Source organism: Raphanus sativus, chromosome 4 (assembly GCF_000801105.2).
Source record: "Raphanus sativus cultivar WK10039 chromosome 4, ASM80110v3, whole genome shotgun sequence".
Taxonomy (NCBI): Eukaryota; Viridiplantae; Streptophyta; class Magnoliopsida; order Brassicales; family Brassicaceae; genus Raphanus; species Raphanus sativus.
In genome coordinates this window covers 7,718,675-7,740,325 of record NC_079514.1, presented here as the reverse complement: position 1 = coordinate 7,740,325, position 21,651 = coordinate 7,718,675, and the positions used below count along the sequence as shown (strand labels likewise).

The following is a 21,651-nucleotide window of genomic DNA, read 5'->3' as shown; positions in this document are numbered from 1 at the left end:
AGCATCACTCCTTCAATTATTCTTATTCAAGCTAAAACTAATTGAGAAGCAAATTTAATGCTAGGTATCTGCTGGTAAAACCTTGTGACAACTGAAATAGAGGTGCCGAAGTCAAGCTTTAGCACCAACGGGGAGAAGATTTCTACATCTGTTCTTATCTCTGATCCACAAAGATTATGACTTATGAACTTCCATCAGAAAGTTAATGGATAAATAGGAAAAAAGGACAAAGAGACTATGAGTGTAGTCTATTATTATGAGACATTCTCTCCGTTCCACCATTCAACTTAAGATGTGAGTTAAGGGTTGGGATGTCAGTTGTACGAAAAGCAGAACCAGTAAAGCATTTACTAAAGTAGATAATGTTAGTAGCACAGACGTGTGAACATCTATAGATGCTGAAAAGGAACTATACGAATTAGACATCTAAATGTGTAACAGCAACTTTACTTTCAGACAAGAAAAAAAAAAGAAAGAAGTAAAAACATACCGACAACGACATAATTAGACAAATAGAATTTAGGTTGATTATCTTGTTTAATATTTGTATTAAAAGTAGTAATTAAGTTAAGTCAACATTAATGATGATAATATAAAAACATTGAGAGTGGAGATCACATGGACGAAGATAGAGAGATAATATAAAGATGGAATTTCCATTAACACCTTTCCTTGCTCAAAAAGGATTCCTCAACCTCCACATAACTCCTCTTTTTGACGTCTCACCACCTTCCCACCTCAACTCGCCACATGTAAACGTCATTGCTTTAATCATCTCCCTAATCTCTTTTTTTTTTCTCCTAATCTCCTTCTTGTTTCGTTGATTTCTACTTTTTTGTCCTCAGAGGAAGTTGACATGGAGTCGATTTATCCGGTAACGACGACGAGGAGCTCCGGTTACGATCAATCTCGACGTAAGCGGAAGAAAAAACCTACTTCGCCACCACCATCGTCGTCGTCGTCGTCGGTGCAGAAATGGAGATCGGAGAAGCAACAGCAGATCTACTCTACTAACATCATTCAATCTCTCAGGGAACTCCGGATCAGCGCCGCCGCAGCCGCGGATCCTTCTGCGAAGCTGCCTCCTCCTCGTGGCGGAGGAGGTAGAGCAGTACGCGACGCAGCTTACCGGTCCTTGGCGGTCACGGCGAGAGGCAGGACGCTGTGGAGCCGAGCTATTCTGTCCAAAGCTGTGAGAGTGAAGCTCAGGTTCAGGAAACTGAACCGGTCGAGAAATTCGAATCCGGCGACGGTTGTATCGATAACCGGGAATAACCGGTTGAGGAAGAAGAGAGCAACGGTTTTGAGGCTGAAGGGGAAGGGTTTGCCAGCCGTGCAGAAGAGAGTGAAATTTCTGAGCCGGTTAATTCCCGGTTGTCGGAAACAACCGTTACCGGTGGTTTTAGAGGAAACCACTGATTATATCGTTGCGATGGAGATGCAGATTCGTGCTTTGAATGCTATTATCTCCGCCGTTGGTTCCGGCTCCAGCTCGTCGCCACCAATGCCGGAGATGGGTCATGATGGCGAAGAGACACGCATGCTTGGTTAGCTTGGCCCCAGCTGTCTTTTTTGTGTCTTTCCTGTTTTTTAATACTTTTAATCTGATCATATTATCTGTTTTTTTTCCTTTTAAATACTTTTTGAAGCTTTGATTTGTTATGTAAGAAGTATTGTGAGATATTACTATTATTGAAACTGAAAGTCTTTCTATTTTTGAGTATGTACTTATGTTGCAAGTTTGTGTTATAGTTGTTATCAGTTGACATACGGTTTATGTTATCTTCCAAGCTGCTTCAACGAAGCAACTGATACATGAAGTGAAGGTTGGGACTTCAATAGTTGTCCTTTGAAAATTTTTGGTCGTTCGAACAGTTCAAAGTTCAAATTGCTTTTTTCTATTTTTGATAACGTTCCTACTCTGAAAAATACGATTTGGTTGCCAGCATTCAAGAGATATATATTGATAAGTTCATGCAACTTGCAACACAATTGACCGTGTAACGCAGTCAGGACGTGAACGTGATAACCAGAAAGAATCATGTTTCTTTGGATTATAGTCTCCCAAGAATCTATAGTAGTATGGTTAACAGTTATGTGAGATGAATCTGAACAAATTAATGTCAGATTTTAGGGTGATGTCTGATTTGGCCAAACCCTTGGTTCTTTGCAGGTCAGTTGAATAGATGTTCCTATGTTTCGAAGGTCACTTCCGGACAAGGGTTTTAGCTCAGTAATACCAGTTTGTGTGCTGTGCAAAAGAGGGTGTGATACTTTGATACTGCTTCCAAAACAAATATGTCAACTAACTCATAGTCACATAGATTCAACAAGAAACACTCGTTACAAAATCTACGACCCTGAAAGTAAGAAAAGAGGTCAACGAGAAGGAGGAGAAGAGAAGAAGATGACAAGGAAGTACACAAGAAAACCAGCAATAAGTATTCCTCCGTACACCAACGTTTGATAAGACTTGACTCCAACTGTGTATTTGTACTCTATCTTACAGCATCTCATGTTCTCCCTTTCTGTTTCCAGTACATGTTCTACGTACCTGCAACCAGTGTTTATTTTCGGTTTGTGTTACATTTTATTTGCTCTGAAGAATGTATTTAGACAAGTAACAAGAGACTTACTGTTGGGTAAACATGGTGGTCTGAAGAATCTCTGAGCTGTTGAGATGAGCATCGTATAGTTTGTGATCGTATAGCAAAGACGAGAGATCCACCAGTTGCTCCTCAACCGTCTGTTGTCATAAAACATTAACAAACAAACAAAAAAAGAGTAATCAAACAATTCATCTGGTGTTTTTCTATTCACTTACGTCTAGATATTTCTCTAATCTCTCGACTAGCTCGTGTGGGAAAGGCTCAGGCAATGTGGTTGTCTTTTTGTAGAATTTCTCCACCCATAGCTCCGTTCTCGTTTTGTTCTTTTTGTCTTTCACTGGCTCTCCAAGTGGAGTCTTGAGGTAGTCAGATGCAAAGTTTTGTACCGCCTGTTCACATAATAACAACCACAACAACCACAAATGATGAGTTCTCAGTGGAGGAAACTATAAATCTCTTATTTTCTTTTTTACAAGTTGCAGTTGGCTTACCTCTGATGTCTCACGTATTTTGTGCAGAGCAGAATCAACCCGAGCATAAATAGTATTCCTCTGCGGATTACAGATACCGTATCTCACGAGATTCAGAATGATTTAAATTGTATTTACTTTCAGAACTCAGAATGATTGAACTCACCAGTGCAACATCTTGAAGCATCTTACTCATCTGAGAGACGTTTGAGAAGGGTCCAAACGGGTGACAACCGGTTGCCCAAAGCCAGTTGGTGACGGGTCTTTCATGCGCATGAGAGGTCTTTTCATATGGTGCACTTACACCGCCTAAAGCAGATGCAATACCTGCAAGTATATGCCGCTGTACTTGTGATGGAACAGCGTGCTGTCTCTCTGTTTCAGAAACATAACTGCAGAAACAAGAAATCAGAACCGATTTAGATGACCAGAGTAGCACGCTTCTCATTGCTTTTTTTTTCACTTTCTTGGTTTTGCATTTTGCTCACCTCATAGGTATTTTCTCGTTTAGATGCTGAAGCACAATGACTACATCATTACTCGCCCACACGAGGCTCTCATCTTCCATCATGAGCATTGGGTCCACATCAGCTAATGAGAGTATAAACCTATACAGAGTACATAATTTAGATCATTTGCTGTTTTGGTTCAGAGTCTGATACAAATGGCCAGTGTAACTAATAGTCCGATCAGCTGGTTTATTATGTTAATTAACTCACACTGGAATAACTCTTGTTCCGTAAGTCCGGTAGAGATCGCCTTTTTTCTTAACAGCCTTCTTTTTCTTTCCCTTCTGAAGTTTCGAGCTATAAGTTGACCAGAGAGGCTTGTGTTTTACTATGGAATCACTCGAACCTTCAGATTCATCTTCCCAGCTCTGAGTACAAACATATGGAATCTTTGCCATGAACGAACCAAAACTTGCGAAACAAATTTTTGCACAAAAATTCATGAATTTTACCTGGCGGAGGAAGTATTTATTAGAAAGCCCAGGGTCAGACACATCCAGCAAACCAGCAGCTAGAACATCAGTAGACCTTTCCATCTCCTGCAAAGATGAATACGAATAACGAGATTTCAATGGTTGGAAAAGTAACAGCAGTTTAAGAACCAGTTGTTTTTTCCTCTGTATGGAAACCAGAGTTGCCAACTATTGAAACTCACTTCTTTGAGGATAGCACCATCTAGGTATGTTTTGGTATGCACATGGAATCTTCCGTCCTTTTTAGTTTCCTGAAGGGAATGCCCACGCATGGCTTTTGAGACAGCAATAGCTAACTTCTCATGCCGATGTAATGGATGAGCCCCTCCAACGATCACTACTTCTTGCCCCTCATGAATCATTTTCTTTACCTGTAAAGACTCGGGATCAGTTAGCATGTGAGAATCTACAGACTCAAATCCTTGTGCGTAGGAGAACTGTACGGGTGTTAACTTTCTTATAGCAGTAAGAACTTGCCTAACATGTCTATTAACTACATAATGACTCATAGGGATGGAAAAGACCACTTAGAAGGCAAAATAAAGTATAAGAACCACCATTATTTCACGCACATCATTCATTTAAATCGAAGAAGTCTTACCTCAGATTCTATCTCTTCAATATTTATGCTGTAGTTTTGTCCTCTTTCCATGATATTATATCGATTGTGGTTTTGGAGCACAATGATAGGCACCAGCACCCTAGTTGCTAGATCTACCGTCTCAAACCTGGTCGCACTCAGAATGAATCATCTAAGCATTATTTTCATGATAGAAGTAAGAAAGTCTTGCGTATCATATTACCTGACATCAGGGGCTATGACGTGCTCAATTGTAGTGGCTACTAACGAAGCTAACTGACCAGAAAATATATCGTGTGTAGACTGATGACCAACAGGCCTAACGTCTCCAGGAAGCACAATGTTTCGTATCCTTGGCAATGTTCTGGGACTAACACTTCCCTCTTCAGTTTCAATCTTCCCATATGTACAAGGCCCGGCAGACAAATCTATGACAACATATCTAACAAGACGAGAAACAAAGCATAGAACAATTAGGCCAACAATATATTGGATAAAATTTAGAACAAGTAAGTTGCTATCTTCTTGGTAATCATCTACAAGTTTTCCTTTCTTTCTGGCTATCAATAATCAACACAAGGACAAAAATATCACACATGTTTTCCTCTGCATAATTTAATGATACCTAGATAGATGTAATGCTTTCAGAATAGGGTGGTAAAATTTTGCTGGATCACATCTATGGCACAATCATATCACTCATAGGAATAACAAAGAGATGCCAAGAAAGAACCCACTGAATACTTCTATCCATATCTTACCGCAACAAGGAAATAAAAACAGAGATGAGTTTACCTGCCTGATCCAAGCCAAACTTGGGATGCTCCGCCACCATTGTATCTGTATCTATAAATATAATCTGCCTCTTGTTTCTCCTTGTCTGCATCACTAAGCTCTGGTAGCTTTGCAAACATCAAGCTGTCTAGATCAATCTCTGTATTTCGAGGATCCATTCTTACCTGAATAGTGAGTAAAGAAAACAAAAGGGGATTAAAAAAGAACCCACAGTATGTAATCAGTTACCGATAACTGCAAACATAACAAGAACAAAGTATCTTCAAAAACAAAGAGAAAGATGAGGGCTATAAACCTAAGACGATATCAAACTCTTCCAAATAATACACATAAAAACAAGAACAGGTAATGCATTTGGACACTGTGCATACCATAAGCGAGATTCAAGAAGTAGAGGAGTACTGCAAGACATACCTTATCAAAATTCACTACAAATATGGCACTTGGTAAGGGTTTATCCGCGGTTCCTGTTGATCCAGCTCCCACATCCATATCAAAAATATAAGAGTAAAGCCGGTTAAATGCGGACTCAACTTTTGTTGCCTCTACGTCATAGGCCGGTAAGTATCTTCCAAAGTCAGCCTAAATTAAATATAAAATTTTCAGCTCAGTGTCATATACACTAAGATGTAGATTTTGCAGAGAAAAATTGCATTTCATCAAATATATATACACATATGTCTGTGTGTGTGTGAAATTGTTATGAGAGGGAGTTAAATTAGAGATGGATAAGATCAAGGAAACCTCTAAAGCAGTCCCAGCAGGTACCATGGCTTCTTTCACTGTCTTCTCCAGAGCTATTAGTTCAGGCTGTCCAACCTAAAAAAATCAACAAAGAATATTTGAGTAGTAGATCAATGGGGACTCAGAGACAATATTGGCATCAGAAGTCCCTAATAGTCATAACTGAGGAAAAACAACTACATGCACAGTAATAATCTGACTAAAGATGCAAACAATCCAGACAGCTCAAGCAAGCAGGAGGAGATTCTAGAACTTGCCTAGCTTTGTCCAAAACGTGAAAACAAAATGATCTAACACATACTATATTCAATCCTGACACAGAAAATGCAGAAAACAACAAACACGTGGATAAAAATACTCACAGGAAACACATTGTAAACCAGTCGATGCTCAATATCGAGCGGCTCCCCAGTCTCTTGGCATGAAGGCCTATGAGTAGAGAAACTAACTTTCAAAAACTCCTCCAATTTGTGAGGATCCACAGCGTATCTGTATCCTCCATCCCCATTCATACCTACAAGTACTACATTCACTTCTAGAGGAACCTGAAACGGTACCTGCAAAAGTAAAAGCAGAGGAGCCACAATTCACAACCAATCACGAACAACAACATGATCATACGCTTCTAATTGCACGTCCGTGACCTTCCACAAAGCCAATTCTAGCTAATCCAGACTCAATGATGATGATGATGATGATGATGATTCACATTAAATTTACCTCAGCGCGGGAGTGAAGCATGCGGCGGACATCGGATCGGACGCTCTCTCGTACGTCGAGGAACGCGCTGTGATGCCAGTGAGCGTGACCCGGCTCGCGGCGGAAAGGTTGCTGAGCCGACTCGGTCCTGGAAACGAGTCCGCTTAATACAGTGAGAAACGCAACGAGCAGGAGAGAAGAAAACGAAGTCGATCGTGAATCCGATCTCAGCTCCATGACTGTAACAGTCACCCTCCGAGATTTGGACTGGACTTGATACTAGTCGCGGAGGAGAGAATTGAAGAACGAGTGAATTACTAACTTACCCTCATTTTTTGTTTAAAATTATAATGGCGAAAATATTTAGCAGCAAGCAACGTGTCGCTTCGCGTGTCGTCGCTTTCTCAAGAACTATCAAACAAGACAACTAATTATATCACGCCACGTGTCTTTTATCAGTCCTTTTAAACAAACTCGTAACAGTTTCCATTCTCTTTGTCCGAACGCAAAAACAGAGAGATGGATCGTGTGATCTTCTTCCTCCTCCTCCTCATCGCATCCGCTTTATCGGTCTCCATCTCCGGCGAGGTTAAAAATAATCCGATCAAGCAAGTCGTCCGGGAGGAGAACGACGAACAACTCCTCCTCAACTTAGACCACCAGTTCACTCTGTTCAAATCAAAGTACGAGAAGACTTACAAGAACCAGGCCGAGCACGACCACCGCTTCCGTGTCTTCAAAGCTAACTTACGTAGAGCCAGACGTCGCCAGCTACTCGATCCCACAGCCGTCCACGGCGTCACGCAATTCTCAGACGTCACACCGAAGGAGTTCAGCCGCAAGTATCTAGGGCTGAAACGGCGGTTCCGTCTTCCTAACGACACTCAGCAGGCGGCGATACTTCCCACTAGCGAGCTCCCGACGGATTTCGATTGGCGTGAGCATGGAGCCGTCACCCCCGTTAAAAATCAGGCATGCGGAGGAAACACCTGTTAGCTTTTGTAAATGTAGAGAGACTAAATGCGTTTTTTGATTTTGAATAGGGTTTGTGCGGATCATGCTGGTCGTTTAGTGCCACGGGAGCTCTTGAAGGAGCACATTTTCTAGCGACTAAAGAGCTCGTCAGCCTCAGCGAGCAGCAGCTCATAGACTGCGACCATACGGTTTTTGCTCTGTCTATTGATCGATATCCATTGTTTTGGTTCTTTAGCTCCTAAAGTTGTCTTGTTCATGCAGTGTGATCCACAAGACGCCAAGTCATGTGACAGTGGTTGCAGAGGAGGACTAATGAACAACGCTTTTGAGTACACTCTCAAAACCGGCGGCCTTATGAAGGAACAAGACTATCCTTATACAGGACGTGACCGTTCTGTTTGCAAATTCGACAAGACCATGATCGCTGCCAAAGTGTCTAACTTCAGCGTTGTTTCTGCGGATGAAGACCAAATCGCTGCAAATCTAGTCCAGAACGGTCCTCTTGCTAGTAAGTTCTTTTTTTTTTAATAAAAAAAAAAACGTTTTTTCTAGTTGTACAAATAGAGATCTAACACGTTGCCTTTGCTTCTCAACAGTTGCTATCAACGCATTGTGGATGCAAACTTACATAGGAGGAGTTTCGTGCCCGTATGTATGTTCCAAGAACCAAGACCATGGAGTGCTCTTGGTTGGGTTTGGTTCGGGGTTATGCACCACTCCGTCTTGAGGATAAGCCTTATTGGATCATTAAGAATTCATGGGGATCCATGTGGGGAGAGAAGGGTTACTACAAAATCTGCAGGGGAAGTCAGAACATCTGCGGTGTGGACACGATGGTATCTACCGTTGCTGCTGTTCATACAACACCTCAGTAGGATTATTAGGACACTACTGGGTTTTACATGTCCTTGTATATTCATGTATCTGTATAACCACCACTATCAACTGTTATTATTAGTATCTTTGATGAACGATGATACACCTATTATAAGATGGAATAATATAAGTTATATATTATGTAATTCTTCTTGGTTAAATCTTGGTGAATACAAGGACTTGTTCCAAGAATAACAGAGATCAAACTGTTTAGTTACATCATTAAACCTACAAGGTCCGGTTTGTCTTATCTTCCACACACACTTTTGGCACCAGTCATCGCCGGCGCTCTCTCGGTGGTCTTCATATATGTTGAACGAATACATTCCATTTGGCAAGGCAAAACTACAGGAAAACAATGTCCTTCCGAAGAACTGACGCCGAAATTTAAACGACCACGACTTACCCGGTTGCAAACTGCGTTTACCAAAGTCATCATCTTTCGATTTACAGTGATACTTCAGCGTTAGTGTGTTACCAATATCGTTGATGATCTCTACAGTTATTTTTCCGAAAGGAAGAAATACAGATCCTGTTGTTGATGGACCGTTTGGAACTGGAACGCTATATTTGGGGTCAGCATGTGACATATTTGTAGAAATGAAGATAATCAATATGAAGAGTGATCGGTACTGTTTTGGATTATCCATCTTTCAGTATAGGAGATAGTGTTTTAGGTTTAGCTAACACAACACTCTGACGATTATTTCTACCAGATTTATTTAAAGAGTACAGATTCCATCTTTCCAGTTATACACATGTCTTCAACTGAGACAGGAATCTCACGCTACTTTAATTTGATGAGCGTTACACTTCAAAAACAAACAAAAGATATTTTATTATTATTCAAGAGAGTATTATGTAAAAGATAAACAGATGTTTATCTATAACTTGGAAGAAGGTTTCTTGGAACCACGTCCAGCTATGAACTCCTGCATCTTCTTGAACTGTTCCTTTGTCATCCCACTGTAGTACGCGTGAGCTCGCTCCTGCGGAGTTTAGTAGATACCTTAAGTCACAGATCGAACAAAAAGGGACAAGAACTCTCGTAGATAGATTAAAAAGGTTTTTTACCTTTTCGAGTGTAAGAGCATGACCAAGATCAAGCTTGAGTCCATCATTGATGACGGATTTAATCCGCAGAACCATGCCTTGTTCATTCTTGATGATAGCCTCCGCGATTCCTTTAGCTTTCTTCAAAGCTTCCCCTTCTTCAACCACGTGGTTTACAAACCCTAACTTCTCAGCCACGTCAGCTGTCAACGGCATCGACGTTAACGAAACTTCACGAGCTTTGTTTGCTCCGATGATCCTCGACAGCTTCTGAGACAGACCCCACGAAGGGAATATCCCAAACCTTCAAAAAAACAAAAACAGAGGATCATTATTTAAATGATCCAAGAGCCAAAACGACGTCGTAAGAGTAAAGCGAACCTGGCGTGAGTATCCATGAACTTAGCTCCTCTGGATGCGACCAAAATATCGCAGGCCAAGGCGAGCTCGAACCCTGCGGTGATGGCGAAACCGTTAATCGCTCCGATGATCGGTTTTCTCAACCGCTCCATCTGAATCACCGGGTCGGTCTCCGGATCCTTCACGTCTCCCTTGAAAACCGACTCCGCCGCGGTCAAATCGACGCCGGAGCAGAAAGATTTTACCCGCTCCGGTGAAAATCACGACCTGGACGACTCGTCGGCGTCCATCTCCTTGAACGCGCGCGCGAGATCCGCCATCATCGCTCTCGTGAGAGAATTGAGAGATTTCGGACGGTTGATCGTGATGATTCCGATCCCGCCTGATTCCTTGTTCACTTGGATGAGATCCATTTTTCGACGATTCCGAGCAGTAGAGTTTCGAGCTTTGGCGATTGAATTTGAGCAAAGAAATGGTCAATGAGGAAGAGATGACGAAGAGCTTAGCCTTGGTTAGTGTGCCATTCTTTTGTCGTTGGTAAACTGCATCCCGTTTCTGTGCTCAAGTAGGACGCTGCGTGTTTGTTTTCTCCAACATGACGGAAACACAACGAACCGTCTGTAAACCGAATTGAACCGGTCTGCATGTGCTTTTTTCTTTTGGTCGTCGGTTTGCATGTGCTAATCAGCTAAGAAAGTATTTTCTGTAGTGATGGGAGTTATATTAAACGTTTAAACAAAATTTTAGTACTCGCTCCATTTATTATTTAGATTTTTTTTTCTTTTTATAATTCTACCAATATTGATTTTGTAGTTATATATTTATTTATTATTGGTTAATGCTACTATTTGAAATTAATTGTGAGTATCTAATTCCATCAAGTACTGTTGGCTCATAGGCTATTGCTGGATTTGGCTACAACCCAGTAAAATATTAGCATTGACTTCTAATTTATTGGACGTTATATTAATAGGTATAAGTTTCAAATTACAAAAAAAAAATACAATTTTTTAGAAATTTTTATAGTCCTCTAATCTTTGATCCAACTCTGTTCATATAGGTATACTAAAGTAACTTATAGTGAGAGAAAATAAATGAATCTAAGAATGAACATTAGGTTATTTTTAACTTGTATGAAACTCTATAACATCATTTAATTATGAACATAAAGCTTAATACTAATTTAAAAATATAACCAACATATCATAGTTTTGTTTAGGATTGGACTTCTCCACACGGAAAATGTGGTGCGAAACATCTCAATTTAATCTTTAATTTTTCAAATAACTAGTATATTATAGTTGTTGGTATTAATATATTAATTTTTTGGAATAGAAAAAAATATTAATATATATTGGAGTAGTTGCTTGGTATTTTATAACGTAGAAAATGAAATGAAATATATCTAACTAAAGTAAAAATGAAATATAATTAGATATGCTCGATAAAATACGAATTACGCCATTATCTTTTCTCCCGTGTAGTTCCATCAAGCTCAAGTGAGTTACCCAAACGTGTTAGACCAGATACAGCTCGTTCCGGCGATGATTTATTTTAAATGATAAGTTCATACTCTGCATACATTTAGCTATTCACACTAAATTTATTTCTGTTGGGATTTACTAAAAACAGATAAATTTTATATATATAGACGATTTGGTTACCAAATCCCCAAAAACACAGCATGACACGGTACTGCTATGATAATGTGACTAATGTCAGTAGAACAAATTAAGATCGCAAAATGCAATGGTTCTAGCAAGTCTACGCTTCATTGTTTGTTACCTCTACTGCTCTACAACTGGACCTGAGAGTTCAATTGGAGCTTCTTTTACTCAATCGCACGTTTTCGCGACAATGTCGTGAAGTAATATACTGTTTCTTATCTTGACAACAAGTTGAGTTAATTCAAACGCAGCCACTTGCTCCAGTTTGTGTACTCTATTAAGTATTAACTACTATTTACATCTTTTAAGGACATATTGTATTATCAGAGACAGCATTAACTTCCCACAAGCCTTTTTTGGTCAAACACACAAGACTTTTATTCATCGTTTTTCTTCCTTTGCTATTTTAATAATGTGGCTCGAGTTTGGTGGAAGTTGCATTGCAGAGTACATTTAGTATTTAACTTCTCCATTGTCGCAATAGTTGTTTAAATGTCCCCACGTTCTTTCATTACTAACAATACTGAGTTTATGCATATAGTATGCAGCAACATGTAAGGTTGGTTACCCAAAAAAAACATGTAAGGTTGATTAAGAAATTTAATGAGTGTTATTTTTTCAAACTTAGATTAAGAAACTCGTGGAGTCGTGTCCCACAAGAAAATGAACAATGTCATCAGCGCCTAAAGCGGTTCTACAAGGCTACAAATGGTGCAACAGATTTAGGACTCATTCCAAGTTTGATAATTAAAATATCCATTTCATACATATATGTGTTTCAAAAATAGCACTCGGTAAAAAATACAATACAAATATACTCATATTTATAACTTATGAGTAACTAAATATATTAAAATAAAAATAAGAAGATTAAAACTTGTAAAAATAAATAGAATATATATATATATATATATATATATATATATTACATTTGAGTTTATGGTTTAGTGATTGATATTTAGGGATTAGTATTTAGAAATAGGAACTATGATACAAGTTTATAGTTTAATATTTGAATGACTCAGTTTATAATATGTTTTCATTATATATGAATATACTCGATATTTCCATGAATCTAATACTATATCCAAAATCTATTATGTTAGCCAACAGAAATAATGTTAATATTTATAAATATTTCTCACATTTTTAGCTTTTGTAGTATACCGCCATTAATACTAAGCCGGCCCAACTTCTGACTCGTAGTATTTTATTTTTGTTTAAAGAAATAAAAAGTGGACACATTTAACTATATACAATTTGTAATTGGTCATTTCCCAACGCACCTCGCTTTTTAAAGTTCTTGATCAAACTAACAGTTATTTGGTTCTGAGCCATCCTCAATAAATGACCCTATTTGTTATTGATATAAACCTTTGCTTCTTTAACTTTCATCTATCTTTCATTTTCATACTCACGTCTCTTCTTCAAAACTTCGTTTTTCTTAGAATAGTAATAATATCCGTCTTTGGTTCTTCACACAAAGGGTCCCTTGTTTCTAGCTGATATTTTTACGGGAAAAAAAGAAAATTTTAAAACCGAAAACATATCAGCAATGTCGTTGCCTATTTGTCTTTGCCAAGTTATCGCATTATCGATCTTATTCATCCCTGAGGTGTGTCTCGCTGGGAAAAAAATTCCCGGCAAGTTTTGTATTCGGAGATTCATTGGTGGATGCCGGAAACAACAACTATTTAACCACACTGTCAAAGGCTAACTATGATCCTAATGGGATCGATTTTGGATCGGCTACTGGAAGATTCACCAATGGAAGAACCATTGTCGATATCGTAAGTAAGTAAATTATTAATTGTCTTTAATAGTCTTTTTTACCTCTTACGAAAGTATTTTTAACACGTCTGCATGCAGAGTGAAAGCCGTAATAATAATTATCATATTTAATGGCAAAACTCTATGATGACTTTTACCTTTTCCATTATGAAACAAAACAACGTTAAGAACTCAGAACGAATCAAATGTGTTTCCAACGGTTTAATTCGGTTTTAGACCGGCTATGAGTTATGACACTCTGCGTGCAAAGTTTAAAATTGTTTACATTTTGGACCTGTTCTTCCAAACCACGGTAACTGAAATCAAATTCTAGTTAAGTGTTTGCGCTTTGGTTTGATCAAACCAAATACTGAACCGGTTATTTTGAAAACCGCAGTTCAGGCATTAGGTTCCGATGAACTGACTCCACCGAACTTAGCACCCACGACAAGAGGATCCCTCGTTCTCAAAGGCCTAAATTATGCTTCCGGCGGAAGTGGAATTCTTAACTCCACCGGAAAATTATTTGTAAGCACATTTTTAAAAGCATATTATAACTCAATTTTTTTATTTGAAGTTATTGTTACAAGGAAAGAATAATTACAGGGCGACCGGATTAATGTGGATGCACAACTAGACAACTTTGCAACCACAAGACAAGACATCATTTCTTGGATCGGTGAACCCGCGGCAGCTAAATTATTCGGGTCAGCAATTTTCTCGGTTACAACTGGTTCTAACGATCTAATCAACAATTATTTCACTCCGGTCGTATCAACTCTTGAACGGAAAGCAGTGCCTCCAGAAGACTTCGTTGATAAAATGATCTCAAGATTCAGATTACAACTCACCGTATGTCCCTTATCTCTGATCCAAACCAATTAAGTGACTGACCAAACTAATTACTAGTATATGGTTTTGTAGAGATTGTACGAATTGGGCGCAAGGAAAATCGTGGTGATTAATATAGGTCCGGTTGGTTGTATACCGTTTTCGAGAGAGTCTGATCCAACGGCAGGAGATGAATGCTCGGTGGAACCTAATGAAGTGGCACAAATGTATAATCTCCAGCTTAAGACAGTCGTGGATGATTTAAACGCTAATCTACAAGGTTCAAGATTTGTCTACGCAGATGTTTTTTCGCATTGTTTTATGATATCATCCAAAACTATGGATCTTACGGTACGTAAATATTTATAAGCATTTCTCTTAACCAATGTTATTCAAAATATTATTTTGAAATTTTAACTTATAGTTTTCATATATTTTGTGTAGGTTTCGAGAGTGAGAAGGTTCCGTGTTGTTCGTTAGCTGGGAAGGTAGGTGGGCTCATTCCATGTGGACCATCTTCTAAAGTATGTACAGATCGTTCCAAATACGTATTTTGGGATCCTTACCATCCTACAGAAGCTGCTAACATCATCATCGCCCGGCGTCTCCTCTCCGGCGATACCTCTGATATTTTCCCGATTAATATCCGGCAACTCGCTAACCTTAAGCTAAACACATAAATCTTGAAGATAAAAGCCCATGTAGATGGGGTTGGCCCCGGGTAGCTATTGGGGTTTGCATTTTGATCAAGTTAATTTTTTGTTTGTTGTAGTATTTTGTCTTAATCTCTTATTAAAGAAATTAGAAACGTTTAATGTTGCTGGCTTTCCATTGTTTACAGTCTCTATGCTAGTTTCTTCCCATTATAACAATAAAAGTAAATGAAAAAAGTAGAGAGAGTATGAATTCATGAGAATAGGTCTGATTAGTAGAGACTTTTTCTGATTGTCAAGAGACTCAAGTCCAGCATGTCTCCTTCCTATTGGCTTTTTTTTCTTTTCTTTTGACATTTGATTATAAAACTAATTATATTAGTATTATATATGTGAGGTACCCATAATAGAGAATTCATTGCTAATATTGCTCTAAGAACATATGTCCAATAGAGGTTTTCTCATTGGAGTTCAGAAAAAAAAATATACACATACTATATAATTATAATATTTTATTATAAGAGTTTTAAATTATAGGAAATCCAATCGATTTTTTTTTTTTAATCTTTAGAAGTTTTGGTTATGTTTCACGTAACTTTAAAAACTCACAATATATATATTTTAGAATTCTAAGAACACCTCATGGAGAATTCTACCCATTGAAATTCTAACATACAATATATATACTATATATATATATATATATATATTACGTATATATTTTTTTATAACCGTAGGGATCTGACGACCGAGGATGGGTTAAACCGCGGGATTTTGAAGACCCATATCCTAAGTCTCCATTTCTGTTTGAGAGAGAGAGGAGAGAGAGAGAGAGAGAGAGAGAGAGAGAGAGAGAGAGAGAGAGAGAGAGAGAGAGAGAGAGAGAGAGAGAGATTAGACATTATGGAGCTCCGTTGATGGTGGTTTCAGGGTCGATGATGCTTCCGGTCTCCCAAGCGCCTCTGATCTGCACCGGTGGAGCTTCTTCAAGTCATCTTGAATGATAATAAAAACTTTGTTTTGTATAAGCTTAATGTATTTATCTTGTAAGAGTATACTCGATCATGTGCAAGCTGAAACTCAATTCTTGTCTATGTTTGTTTGTGCATGTAGAGACAAGCAATGTAATATTCGATGTCCCGCGGGACGGCCCGCGAAGGCCTACATTTTGCGCTACAGGATTGGGCAACTAGTTGAGGACCGCATCCTGCGCGGGACAGGCCCGCCGTGTACCGTCAGAAGCCGAACCCGCAGCAGTTCGGGACGGGATGGGACGGGAGAGCCCAATTGCCATCCCTACACGACACCCACGACACTTCACGTATTCTTGCAATTTAACATTAGTCCGGATGGTTATACGGAGTTTCGAAGCCAAATTCGTATTAGGATTGTAACTCTTTCAAGACCACTAGCTCACTACCATATGGTTTTTATATTAGTATTTAAAAAAATTTGGGATGAATTTTTTAAAAAATCAAAAATCTCTTAATTAAATACTAGTATAAATATGTACATATATATTTAGAATTCTAATGGATATAACTCCCATTAAAAAATGCTCTAAGAGCACCATTATCGCAAAAGTGGCTTAAGTGGGATTGTTTAAATTTTTCTTTTATTATATTTTTTTTGTTTTAAAAAAAAAAAAAAAAAAACTAATCGCGAGCCGCCACGTATCAGTGGGGTCGGCGAAAAACACAAACAACACCGCTTGTTGGTGCTTAATCAGGCGTTGCTGTTTCCCTTCTTCTCTTTCTCCCTCTTTTTCTTCTTTTTTTTAATCATAAACCACCCTTTAAACAACCCCGTGCATGGTGTCCTAAAAGCATGTTTATCCCACATTCCCATTAAGGGTCTCTTGATCAAATTTTAATAATATTTAAAGAATAAAGGTGTTGAAGAGACTTAGTGAAGAACCTTGAGATTTTGATGTCTCCATTGCTAGTCTCTTACTTTGGGTCTCTTGATCAAAATAGGAGATTTAACCGAACCAAAAGGAAGCAAAGAAGTCTTGCAAACAATGGCCCTGAGAGCTATAATCTCTGCCGTTGATTTAACTTACAGCATCAGAGGTTTCTAGAGTTTGTAGCCTTTTAAATTTCTCAACAACCTATACCATAAATTACAATCTTTCAGAAACAAACAGCCTAGACTTTGTATTAAAGAAACACAAGTAGATTCATGTTTTTTTGTAAGCTTTATGATCTGTCTCGTATATACTTACCTTCCTCTGCGAAGGATGAAAGCAAAACCCGCGGTCTTATTGAGCGGACATGTTCAAAAGCTGCAGCTACGGTCATACTCTTGTGCTCAATCTAAAGAGAAACAACGAGAGCAAAGTCCTTAATAAACCAACAACCTCTAAGCTGATTAAATGCATAAGAAAATGAGTTACCAGATAGCAGAGAACTATGGTAGCTTTGCAATGGACGTAAGTGGTTTTACCGAGCAAAGAATTCTTTGTTTACATGAAAGAGAATGGAAAACAATAAGCAACAGAGAAAAAGGTAAAAATTCAAGAGAGCACAAACATTATTTACTCACTGTTACGCCATCAACGCCTAGTTGCTTTAGTCGTGGAACGTCCTTACGAAATGGAACCGCTCCCATCAGAAGCTACTAATTGAAAGAAAAAAAATGTCTCCATCATAAACAGACTTACAGACTCATAAATTCATAATAACTAATTCAAAAACAAAAAGGAAACCTCGTCGATTTGATCCCCACCATCGAAACTGAGATTGGAGTTTAAGCGGAGGAGGTTGTACAAAAGAGTCAGGCAGAATAGGATCCAACCACCCGCTCCGATTAGAGCTCTCTTCGTTTTATCCCCCTTAAAACTTATACCTTTCTTCTTCTTCTTCTTGTGATTTCTGGAAACGAGTTCGAGGATGATCGCTGCGTCTCGTCATCTTCCTCCATTTCATCTTTCATTTTTTGACACGCGTCCACCAAGATACGTTCCTTCACGAGGCAACGAAACACCCGTCTCCTCGACTTTCTTCCTATTTTTAATTTTTTTAAATTAAAATTAACTGAAGAGACGCCCTTAATCAACCGCGATAAACATGCTCTAGGGAAAGAAACCTCCAATGTAATTGTTCTCACCCTTATCAATGGTGTCATTGTTCTCAAAAGTTCGTCTTTCAATGCCGCATGCCCAAATTGTATGTATACCTATTGAAAGACAAACTTTTTTTCTCTCTCATAGAATGAATTCATCTATTTTGACATGGATATACATCAGTAGTGCATTGTAAATATGTGTATATTAATTTGAATTTCTTAAATGTATTTTCACTAGATAGGAAAACTCCATAAACAATCGTCTGTCTGTCAACAATGCATCGATGTCAGCGTCTCATAATAGTTGTCGTTAGGTATCTTTTTCTTAATTTGGGGGTACATTACACATTAAGCGTACGGCTCTAAAATATCTCAGTTTACCCGTCTATTTTCTATAGATTTCATAGTACACATTACGTCAATGGCGCAGAGATCAAAATAATATTTTCTGCAATCCACACTTACGCACATAATTTATTTTTGACTGAAACTATATGTTTAGTACTTACATTTATAAGGTAACCGCGTACGTAGAAACCCACAACCTCTTCAAAGCTACATATCGTCGAAATTACCTCTCAATATACGGTATAATTTTTAAATTAAAATTCGATAAATTAATATACACTAAATCTTATAAATAAATATAATTTAATAGATTCAAATTGAATTTTTGGTTCAATTAATATATCAATAAATTAATAATTTTTATAAATTAATAAAAAATTATAGTTTTGATGTAATCCTAACATTATTAATTTATAGAGATTTCACTGTATAGTTTTGTACATGACATTTTTATGTTTTGATAAATCAAAAATTTTAGGTATATATCTTTCATATCAGATTTTGTGTTGCAGCATACGATCTCTTAAGAGTGAATAATTCAGATTTTTATTTATGAGATATAAGGGGAATGCGCGAATTGCATGTATATGATCCAAAATAGAAAAATGTATAACGTTTGGAATTTTTTGTCTTTTTAAAAGGTATATATATATAATTTCTTCTATTACCTCCTTTCTCAACAATTCTGAAATCAGATCTACCTTATATTGATCTATTTTCAAAAGAAACTTATTGATACCACCACGAATTATAGTCATATTTGGATAAACAACAAAGGCTAAAAGACAAACTTCATTCCTCACATAATGAATTCATTGATTTAGGGCATGGACATACATCAGTTGCGTATTATAGATATTTCCATATTGAATTTCTCGGATTTTTTTTTTGTTTTTGTCTTTAGATAGGAAAACATCTCTAAACTATCGTCGATTGTCAACAATGTATAAATGCCAGCGTTCCATAATAGTTGTCATTAGGTATCTTTTACTTAGTTTGGGGTACAATAGCAATTAATGGCCAAGAGGTTACTTATATGAATCCGACCTAGGAATATAGTCATGAATATTCTACTAGCTATGGATTTTTCATTCGATGACTAATTGAATGTAGAGACTAGAGAGTTTTCTATGCCTCTTTGCGAGAAAGTGCACCTGGGACATTGAATTTTGTTGGCCCATTGAGCTCGAACACATAACATTCTGGTAACTATAGGCCCATACAATAATTGAATCAGATGGACGGCTGAGATTTCCTTTTGACGTATCAGTTTAGTCAAAGTAAGCTTTGGAGTGACTTTCTCTACCTTCCGCCTATAAAAATCCCAAAACACAGAGAGAAAAAGATACACTGAGAAGAAAGAAACCTTTTAGTATCAGATCAAAGGCAAGCTCTCTTCTTGGTTTCATGTGGATTTTGTGCTTCTTTTTTTCTTTCAAATATCTTTTGAATATTTTTTTCACAAATTTTCAAATGAGTTTAATTAGTAATTTCTCTCAAAACTTTGAAATCTTTCAGAATGTTTTTTTGTCCCACAGGTTTGGAAAACAGACTTGTGTAGTATTTTCAAGCAAATGTTTGATCTTTCGTAAAAATTTCATAGGTTTAAAATGGGTTTATATATGTAATATCTAAAATAGTCTAAAAACCTTTGGAGTCTGCATATTTCATAGTTTTACGTAACCCTAACAAGCCCTGGCTTACAAACCATGCAGAAGCTCTCGTTGAATCATGGCGGTCATCCTCCCTGCTACTCCTCTGCCCCAATCTAGCGGTATTATCTTTTGAACCAAAACCTCAAATCTCTCTCCCACATTTTTCTCCATTTGCGTAAGTTAATTAATTCTTTTCTTTTCGATATTGATTTGAGCAGACATCGAAAGGAACCCATTTCTGACAAATGGGCCAAAAGGATTCACCGAAAGCAAGATGATCGGGAGCAATAGCATGTTCGTGAGGACTGATTTACCGGGAATTGGACAAGATGACTTTACTGTTGCCATTGACGACTCAAAGAAAGGTGTGATTATCAGAGCCGAGGAGCAAACTTGTAGCAGACACGACTCCTCTCGCCGCAACTACGTAACCTTCATCAGTCTCCACTGCCATTGCTGCGAGATATCGAGATTCCACAACACTCAAGTGACCGACGGGGTTCTCAGGCTACTCATCTCCACGACCCCCAGCAACATCAACGGGGTTGGCTCTGCCCGTGAAGGTATATGCTCTTTTCACATTTCTTTGATCTCAACATTTACATTTACAAGTCTTAACTAAATGTTATTTGTTTCTGTGGTCAAAGATACCCACGGCCGCCCTGTCAGTGCCGAACCCAAGGCCAAGGGTAATTTTTATTAAAATATTTTTTTATTACAATGGTAATTAATTTTATTAAAATTATTCAGTGTACGGCGGAATACTTGTTCTTGTGGAGCAGGTCCGGAAACGGCTTATGAGTACAAGCGCCTCCCAGACGGCAGCTTATACGTGCGTTTAGACATGCCTGGCGTTCCACAAGATAAGTTTAATGCCTACGTCGAAAATGGGAGAGTGACTGTGACTGGTGAAGCTCCTGCCATTAGCCACGACTCAAGTAGTCGGGAATACTCTGCTGACGCAGCTCTGCTCTCCTATCCTCTTGGCACAGATCCCTCCCCTAGGGTGGAGCGTAAAGTTGTGAACGGTGTGATGCGCCTCATCATCCGTCCAACTTGATGAAACTACGTTTCTGTTTTTAGTTCCATATTCCACAGAAGATCTCGGGATTATGTTACGTTACAAAGACGCATATATATCGTAATAAATAATAATTGAAAAAATAATAATAATAATTTATGACCCTTATAATTAACTATCATTCCCCGATGTGTCTATGAAACTGCAGATAATATTTACAAAATATAATTTTGCAACGAATACACTGAAATTTTGAGGGCAAGTAATTCTTTGAGCATGAAGCAAATAATATTAGATTACACCAATAAACTCACCACGCATCCTTTCAACTTTTCTATCTGCTGACATACATGGACAAATGACCAGAAGAGACTTACATACATCTCTTTTCATGACATCTCCTTCCATCCTTTTTTGGGTCATCCTTGTGATTTAATTATCGTCTGCATGCATTTCACAAAATAATTTATTTGGAATATACTTTTTTTTGGAATAGA

General features: G+C 38.1%; 6 protein-coding genes and 2 pseudogenes across 7 annotated transcripts; 4 read left to right on the top strand and 4 right to left on the bottom strand.

Moving 5' to 3' along the window:
• The first annotated feature begins 594 nt into the window (after positions 1–594).
• Positions 595–1,715, top strand: LOC108849380 (transcription factor bHLH147-like). Its single transcript, XM_018622929.2, has 2 exons — positions 595–752; positions 846–1,715. Exon 2 carries the CDS (start codon positions 857–859, stop codon positions 1,550–1,552), a length of 696 nt encoding a protein of 231 aa, XP_018478431.1. The 5' UTR covers positions 595–752; positions 846–856; the 3' UTR covers positions 1,553–1,715.
• A 553-nt stretch (positions 1,716–2,268) lies between these two features.
• On the bottom strand, positions 2,269–7,185 carry LOC108855827 (uncharacterized). Its single transcript, XM_018629742.2, has 16 exons — positions 6,901–7,185; positions 6,543–6,737; positions 6,181–6,255; positions 5,851–6,018; positions 5,437–5,600; positions 4,865–5,083; positions 4,663–4,789; positions 4,244–4,432; positions 4,041–4,127; positions 3,799–3,956; positions 3,568–3,687; positions 3,246–3,471; positions 3,101–3,160; positions 2,825–2,998; positions 2,637–2,746; positions 2,269–2,554 (listed from the first exon to the last, which is right to left on the bottom strand). Exons 1-16 carry the CDS (start codon positions 7,114–7,116, stop codon positions 2,380–2,382), a joined length of 2,463 nt encoding a protein of 820 aa, XP_018485244.1. The 5' UTR covers positions 7,117–7,185; the 3' UTR covers positions 2,269–2,379.
• Positions 7,186–7,359: 174 nt separating this feature from the next.
• LOC108848724 (probable cysteine protease RD19C) lies at positions 7,360–8,876 on the top strand (annotated as a pseudogene). The gene is made up of 4 exons (XR_008944990.1): positions 7,360–7,851; positions 7,923–8,042; positions 8,116–8,362; positions 8,451–8,876. The product of XR_008944990.1 is annotated as a probable cysteine protease RD19C (transcript).
• On the bottom strand, positions 8,592–10,698 carry LOC108850163 (S-protein homolog 2-like). The gene is made up of 3 exons (XM_057008562.1): positions 10,165–10,698; positions 9,805–10,087; positions 8,592–9,719 (listed from the first exon to the last, which is right to left on the bottom strand). The coding sequence occupies exon 3, from the start codon at positions 9,378–9,380 to the stop codon at positions 8,862–8,864; it is 519 nt and encodes a 172-aa protein (XP_056864542.1). The 5' UTR covers positions 9,381–9,719; positions 9,805–10,087; positions 10,165–10,698; the 3' UTR covers positions 8,592–8,861.
• On the bottom strand, positions 9,615–10,295 carry LOC108848725 (probable enoyl-CoA hydratase 1, peroxisomal). The gene is made up of 3 exons (XM_018622157.2): positions 10,165–10,295; positions 9,805–10,087; positions 9,615–9,719 (listed from the first exon to the last, which is right to left on the bottom strand). The coding sequence occupies exons 1-3, from the start codon at positions 10,293–10,295 to the stop codon at positions 9,615–9,617; spliced, it is 519 nt and encodes a 172-aa protein (XP_018477659.2).
• Positions 10,699–13,259: 2,561 nt separating the features above from the next.
• On the top strand, positions 13,260–15,230 carry LOC108837868 (GDSL esterase/lipase At4g16230). Its single transcript, XM_018610873.2, is given in 7 exon segments — positions 13,260–13,449; positions 13,451–13,604; positions 13,978–14,108; positions 14,187–14,432; positions 14,505–14,717; positions 14,720–14,762; positions 14,856–15,230. Coding segments are annotated over 7 exon segments (1,107 nt in total). The 5' UTR covers positions 13,260–13,365; the 3' UTR covers positions 15,092–15,230.
• Positions 15,231–16,452: 1,222 nt separating this feature from the next.
• LOC108853072 (phosphatidylglycerophosphate phosphatase PTPMT2-like) lies at positions 16,453–18,229 on the bottom strand (annotated as a pseudogene).
• Positions 18,230–20,209: 1,980 nt separating this feature from the next.
• On the top strand, positions 20,210–21,193 carry LOC108850160 (putative 57 kDa heat shock protein). Its single transcript, XM_018623738.1, has 4 exons — positions 20,210–20,252; positions 20,352–20,696; positions 20,781–20,822; positions 20,916–21,193. The coding sequence occupies exons 1-4, from the start codon at positions 20,210–20,212 to the stop codon at positions 21,191–21,193; spliced, it is 708 nt and encodes a 235-aa protein (XP_018479240.1).
• Positions 21,194–21,651: the final 458 nt, after the last annotated feature.